Genomic DNA, 7558 nt, shown 5'->3' with positions numbered 1-7558 from the left:
ATTCCCAGTCCATTAAGAAAAGCTATTCTGAACTCATTAGTTAAATTAAGGATACACAGGTAACATGCAGGACTCGCTTCTCTGACTAAGTATCGTGTTCATACTAGATTTAGACATTTGTAGATCGAGGAACTAGGAATTTCTGGGATGCTGGAGGACATAAAGGAGAGGAACAAAGGAAGCGATCTAAAAAACATTCCTTCCTGTGGGTGACAGGGGGCCTGTGAGAGTCCTGCTCACTGGTTGAAAATAAGCACCTGGCAGTCGCCTTTGAAGCTTCTGCTTCCCAAGGGCAGCACCTACATTTCACCTTCACCACATCATGACGGATGGAGCTCCCTGTCTTGGAGTCCTCATGAATGTTTCTGATTCGTTCACTCTGATTCGTTCATTCAGTAAGAACTCAGGATGGGCTGTATAGTCAAGGAATATCTTCTGTACCTCTGTACTTTCGAGGGTGTCCCCGTTGCATTGCTTCATACACGTTAGGCTGTGTGGTCTCCACAAAGTGTGATCCAGACGACTGGTGAAGGAAAAGTCTTCTCATGGGATAATTTGGAAATAAGAGTCTACATACACTCTTATTCCCCTTGCAGATTTGCAAGGCACACTGATCAAGTCTTAAGATGAGTCACTGCCAAAGCATCAGGATAGAGACCAGTGTAATCTGTGTCTGACAAAGCGCACACCTTTAATCCCAGCACTCGGGAGGCAGAGGCAGGCGGATTTCTGAGTTCGAGGCCAGCCTGGTCTGCAAAGTGAGTTCCAGAACAGCCAGGGCTACACAGAGAAACCCTGTCTCGAAAAACAAAACAAAACAAAAAAAAGGAACAAAAAATTCAAAAAGGAGAAGACACACTCATGGATACAGAAGTCAAAAGAAGTATCAGAAAATTACTACCCAGACTCAACATTCCACACTCACACCATGGACTGGAGTGAGAATTTTGGCTTCTTTGAAAAAACACAGAACTTGTAATACGTTTTCATTTTAATCTCAGGTATGGGCTAGGGGACTGCTTCAGACTGTGCACAGCAGCTGATTATGATTTGCCTCATGCTCTAGCAGGGGAGTGATTTTGGCAGCTGTAGCTAGTTTCTGATTGTGTGATGTTTGGAATTCTGGGAACTTCTCAAAGTGTATATAAATGCTAGGGCCCTGAGAAGCAGGATGTTGGTTGTTTGCAGTTTGATAAGCAGTTGTGTGCAAAGAGGAAACAACATGAAGAAATTAGACATCCTGATGGCAAATATCAAACTTGCCCCAAGGAACTAGACACCCTTAATCAGCAGGAAGTAGTCTAACAATAATGTTGTCCCCTTTCCCCTCTACCCCTTTTTCTCTCCTATCTAGTGTTACAGTGTTGAAAGAGTGGAAAAATGATGGAGAAGGGTGGAAAAAAGAAGATCTCACAAAATAGCAAATCACTTGCTACAATGGACCCTGCAAAAACCATAACTTTGTCTTTAGTCAGTCTTTACTTCTTATAGGTTAGGGGGTCAGAAAGCTTTTCCTGTACAAGATTCTTGTCAAAGACCACACCGTCTCTTCTGCCCCTAGCTGTGGAGAGTGACTATGTTCTAATAAAATTTTATTTAAAAAACTAGGTGGTGGAAAGAACCGGACTTATAAGCCATAGCTAGTCAACCTATGTCAGAGATGAGCCCAAGCAAGGACAGTATCACTAGTGGGTTCCAACAAAGTAGCCACCTTTCCAATGGCCCATGTTGGGGGTGGGGAGACATTCCTTTTTAACACATGAAAGAGCAGAAGCGGTAAGGAAAGAAATGGAGATTCTAGAAATAGCAAAGAGATGTTCATTTGACATTCTGAAACTGTGCTATAAACGGGAGATGACAGCAAGACCAAACATTTCATTGTATATTTAGAGTTCTTCTGCTGGACTTGACATCCAGGGAAGAGTAGGTGACCGGACTGGAGAAGAGAGAACTCTTCCATTTCTTTTGAGTCTTGGTAGGCGGCTGCTGCAGGTGGACATGATAGAGTGACATCCATTCCCTTTGCTCTGGGAAATTTCCTGACTTTCTCAATGCATTCTTTGCATTTAGCCCCCCTGAAGGGTCTCTTCCCCCCCCCCCCGCAAAAAGGAAAAACCAAACAAACATTAAGTCACATCAGCATAAAAGTTTATTCTTTCAGACAGCATGTATCACCCATGGTGCCTGGAAACACAAATTTAGTGACACTGGTAAATGTGCTCCATTAGAGGCCTCCACATGGTCAAGAAACACGCAGCATGCATTACACTGCATAACTCAAAGGTTTGCACCCTATCCCCAACCAGTTCGTAATTGGCAAATGGATTCACAGAATGAACTGGAAAGTTCCTCCTGCAGTTGCTCTATTCACGGACTAGGTGGTTAGTGGGTTCTATTGTTTGGATCCTGACCGTTACAGGGTTAAAGTTTTGGTCCTCAGCCCATCGGTGCCATTAAGGAGGGGGTTGAGCTTTTAGGAAATGGGGTCTCATTGGAGAATTTAGGACGTTGGGAACACGACCTTGAAGGGTACTATAGAATCTTAAGTGCATGCTCTCTCTCTCCCACCCCTGCTTCTTTCTCTTTTTCCTTCCTTTCCCTTTATTACAAAGAACTATGTATATGGGTGTTTTACCTGTATGTATTTCTGTGCACCACATGTCTGCAGTACTCACAGAGGCCAGAAGAGAGCACTGGATCTCCTGGCACTGGAGTTATCAGTTGTGAGCTGCTCTGTGAATGCTGAGAATCAAACCTGGGTCCTCTGGGAGATCAGGCACTGCCCTTAACTGCTGAGACATCTCTCCAGCCCATCTTCTCCCCCTTTTCAAGTTTCTATTTATAAGTGGCTACTCACTCTCTAACACAGGCCCCAAACCAGTATATATTGCAATCTCTAAAACTGTGAGCCCAAACAAACCATTTATCTTTACAAATGGTACTTATTACAGTAATAGAACATTAACATGGTAGAGATGGCTTTCCCATGGGCAGAAGGGTTACATTTCAGAGATGCTCTAAGCTAGCCACAGAAACCAGAGTCTGACCCAGCAGCCTCTGAGGGAGTCCATGAGGTCAAAAAAAGTCCTTCCAGGTGAAGGCCTAATCGGGCCTGGGCTTATTAAGCTACTGTTGCAGTCAAAAATGCTGGTTGGCTCTTCTATAGAACTGACAAAATGCAGCATCTCTGGAACAGAACACTGGGTGTTAGGTAGTCCTCTTGGTTCCTACCAAGTCCTCATACTCAGTGCTCTGACCTCATGCAGGAGCATTTCAGCAAAGCAAACCTTTGCCTTCTATGTTGTAGTCAAATGCATCTTCTTTCTCAAGTGCAAGATGGACCTTCGCTCCAGAGTTCACTGGCCCACTGTTTCTGTGCTTTACATTGCTGGTCTCTGCTTCTCTTGGGAACGGCAACATCATAGCAAGGGAAGCATGAAGAGCCAGGCCAGCACCAGGAGGTAGGGTCTGGGGACACCGGGGACACTGCTGCTAGACGTCCTCTGAGCGTGCATTACAGCGAAGACTGCATTTGTGTGGTTGGTGGGCAACTCTACATTGCAGATCATCCCTTCACAGCAAGACCTGCACTCCTGGGTACAAGGAGGAAAGAGGAATTGGAGTGAGGAGCAGGGTGAAAGATGGAACAAAACCCCCCAAACGAAAGAAAGACAGGCGCTGGAGTTGATAGTCCAGTCTGTGCACTGTCCTGGCCTTTGGGTACCCTTCCCCTGCTGAACGAAGACTACCGTGAGAGTTCTCACCCTAACTCTTGAAGTATCTGTGTCAAACACAAGCAAAACTGCGGCAAAGACGGGAGACTGAGTGAGACTGAGTTAGACTGCTCAGTGGCCAGATCTTAAAAGATTTAGTAGAAGACAATGAAACCAAAAACAATGACCTGAAAGTCAGGAACCTTCTGGATTTGCTGATTCTTTCTTAGTATTACTTGTTAGGAGATGACTGTGACCTGCTATTGTCTGTGCCCTCACCTGAGTCCTGTTATGATGGCAGTGATAAGTTGCTTTAAAAAAAATGAAATAAAATAAAATAAAGTCCCCATTCTGAAGAGTACTTTCAAGGAAAGCAACCTGTGACCACAACAGTGATGCATGCCTGGCCTGAAGCCGTGTCTTCATGAACTGGCCACTTACACATGTTTCCAGGCCAACGGGGCAGCAAAAAGCAGCAGCACAGCCACGAATGACTACGCAGCCAGCTGCCCATCAGATTGACCCAGGGGAAAGTTTTTATTTCCCTTTCCAAATCTTGCTATTGTAGCCCAAGCTGCCCTCATACTCACAATCCTCCTGCCTCAGGCTCTAGAGTCCTGGGATTACAGAAGTGAGCCGCTGTGCTCACCTTGGGAACTTTCTAGAGATCTGGATTCCTAAGACCTCTGTGTGAAGTTCCATTTCAATTCGTTTAGGGTGCTCCTGTCCAGCCTCACCAGCTCACCTCAGCGTGGCTGCCCTTGCATGATCAGAGCCAACAGCCACTAAGTCAGAGTCAGGGACTTACATGCTACATTGAATCCCCAAATCTCATGAAACATATTTTTCAAATCATTTCCCCTCAAACTTTAGGATCTCTGCATATAAGAGTACACTTTTGTTTGGGATGATAGAATGAGAATACATATCTAAATTTATCCTATTCTCTTAAACTCTTTCTTCTCTGAGCAGAGATGCAGAGTGAGACAAAGTTTCAGTGGCAAAAGCCATGCCTGTTTTCTCCTTTCTACCTTCTGGTTACACGGGGACAGGGTTGTAGTGATTTTTGGCTAGGAGCCGAGCACACATCATCGAGATTCCAGTGCTCCTTACTCTCCGAAGGATAGGTAATTCTTGAGCTTCCAGCATGAATGCACATTCTGAAGCCCAGAATTTATCTCTGGAGCCTGGAAATTAACATTCATTCTTAGTACCATTATATCTTCAACTGTCTGCTCTCCTCATTGGCACTGAAGTAGAGCCTTTATGTCAGAGTACAAACAATCCTAACATATGGCTTCTCCTTCTTGGTTCTCCCATGACACATAACCTACCACCATCCCCATGAAACCTGGGAAAGTTAACTCCAAGCACACATAATCTTTACCGTGTGTTCCGAATCTCGGCTGTGTCGGCAGCCAACAAAATGACATTCATTTTTAGAGGCACACTTTTTAGTGATGGATGTACTTCTTCCATGGCTGGTGAAGTGATGAACTGTCAAACAATACTGTGTGTCTAGGAAAATTTAGCAAGAATAAAAACAGTTTTATTTTCCATGTTGCAAAAGAGACCCCTTGACCATAATGCCAGAAGAGAGTAAAAATCAGAATAATCTTAAGGCTCGGAGGTGAGAAACTTAATAGCAATGAATGCTAGAGTTTGTGAGTGATATTTCTGCCAAGACAACAGCTTCCAAAGTACACATGTGTTTTGAAAATGAATATAAATGGGGATCCAGTTCCTTTGGCATTAGCTGAAGCTGAGAAAAACGTGCAGAGTTGTCCTCAATCCCTGGGCCTGAAAACTGAAGATTGCAAGTATTTATGTCCCCAGCCTGCCCTTTCTTCCTCTGAAGCACGTGTTCAGGAACTCTAAATTAAGTCAAAACTGTGAGCACAAAGACACAACATGTCTGGGAACGTGGTGCCTTACTCAACGTTTTCTTCTTACAGGCTACATGCAAAAGGGTCTCCAGCTGCATACCAGCTTGCCCATCTTCCTCACCTGGCTTATTCAGATTTGAGGCCTTCTAGCATGTTTGACTATTCCTTATCAATGTACTCCACCTTCGCTAGCCTCTTCACTTCCTGTCTCCTTGTTTTCCTGCTCTGTGTAGTTAGTTCATTTCTACATAGCTCTTCTCACTGCTCTAACCGTTCATTTTATGACTTAGCATTCTTGTCAGGAAGTGGTCCATTTGACATAACAGTACATTCTGCTTTAGTGCTGTGTCTCCTTGTTGCTGTCAAAGACCATGGAAATGCCTGTTAAGTAATTCACCATGGATTCCAATAGCAACTGACTGGGAGAAAATAGACCAAGATGGCGAGATCCTGTCACAAGTAAGTCTTATTTGATCCTTGAAGAGCATTGGGATATTTTTTAATGAAATATTAATACATACAGTGGCATTTTGATAACTTTAGTAATATTTACAATGGCAAACACATTCATGTTGTAGAGGTACTGTGTTATCCTCTAACTATGTTTATCCATTCGGTCCTTACCATGAACCTTTGGAAGGCTGTAGACCATATTAACATTCTTTGATGTTGCTTTAGACAACATCTCATTATGCAGTCCTGGCTGTCTGAAGCTCTCTATGAAGACCAGGCTGACCTAGAACTCACACAAAGATTCTCCTGGCCCTGCCTCCCATGTTCCAGGGTTAAAGGTGTATGCCACCATCTTGCCCACAGTCAAACAGGCAGAAAATTGCAGAGGCGTAAGGTAGAACGCTAACCAAGGAAGGTGTCAAGGATTTGTGCTTTTAGTCAGTACACTTGGCTGCCACCCTGGATGTTCATCCTTGAACTAGACAAAAGTAGCTGACATTGGAGTCTGGAGGAAAGGGGGTCATCTCATCTGACAGCCTAAAATCAGAACAGCCCAGTCTTGTTACAGCTCCCCCCCAGTTCCAAAGTCCCCGCAGCTTATTCTGTCTGGTTTACTTTCAACTTTGTATGGAAACATTCCGTTTCTTCACAACTCTATTTCTACCACCTGCAGGGAGTTGCCATCTTCCACCCAAACACTATGACAGTCCCCACTTGATGTATTCTTGGACTCTCATCTCCAGCTGTCCAACAGCAACGTTTCAGATCACAGTCTGAACTGTGCATTCTAACTTCCATACTCTATCAGGAAAAACAAAATTTCTGCAGGTCTCTGCACATGGGCCTCTCTCGGTTCGTTCCTCCATCTCCCGCTGTGCCACGGTGGTCAGCCTCTGAGTTCACCGAAGGGCTCTCACACCTACCACCTCTGCAAGCCTTTACGTTTGAGCTTTCCCTTTCGGCCACACTTTCCCTTCAGGCTTCCTTCTCTTGCCCATTCAGGTCTTTGTTTTAATGTCTATTGAAAAAAGATTCCCCATGGCTACCTGGTCAAAGGCATGTATTCTTCTTTCAGCAAGTATTTACTGAGCGCATATTAGGATCCAGATTAGGCACCGGAGATGTGTCAGTAAACTACCAAGGATAATCAGATGTTTGTGAGGGGAGTGAATGAGCTTCCTAAGCAACACTGAATCTCTATAGCGTAGAGTGCAGAACCCTTTCTTTGCTTTAAGGCAGTAAGTATGACTTTCCTAGGGTATCATCAAGCATCAAACATTTCTGGGTTTGTTTGAATGCTTTAGTCAACACTGTGGTGCCTGCCTACTTGATAAACACCTTTTAAGACATTTTTCTTCATAATGCATACAAGTGTATGCTCAGTGCGTGTGTGTGTGTGTGTGTGTGTGTGTGTGTGTGTGCGCGCACGTGCACGTGTGTGTGCGCGTGTGTGCGTGTGTGCGTGTGTGCGTGCGCGTGTGTGTGTATGTGTATGTGTGTGTGTGC

General features: G+C 44.5%; 1 protein-coding gene across 2 annotated transcripts in view; it reads right to left on the bottom strand.

Annotated features, from left to right (window-relative positions):
- Positions 1 to 2755: 2755 nt before the first annotated feature.
- Lypd6b (LY6/PLAUR domain containing 6B) overlaps positions 2756 to 7558 on the bottom strand; it is a 159945-nt gene continuing 155142 nt past the window's right edge. For both annotated transcript variants that reach the window (XM_021195008.2, XM_029536771.1), the window contains 2 exons: positions 5101 to 5231; positions 2756 to 3593 (listed from right to left, as the gene is read on the bottom strand). In XM_021195008.2, the coding sequence (XP_021050667.1) occupies positions 3420 to 3593; positions 5101 to 5231 (305 nt within the window). In that variant the 3' untranslated portion in view covers positions 2756 to 3419. The remainder of the gene's footprint in view (positions 3594 to 5100; positions 5232 to 7558) is intronic.

The sequence above is a fragment of the Mus pahari genome, chromosome 3 (genome assembly GCF_900095145.1).
Source record: "Mus pahari chromosome 3, PAHARI_EIJ_v1.1, whole genome shotgun sequence".
NCBI lineage: Eukaryota > Metazoa > Chordata > Mammalia > Rodentia > Muridae > Mus > Mus pahari.
Note: the sequence above shows the minus strand (reverse complement) of the source record. Positions and strands in the feature narration are given on the sequence as shown.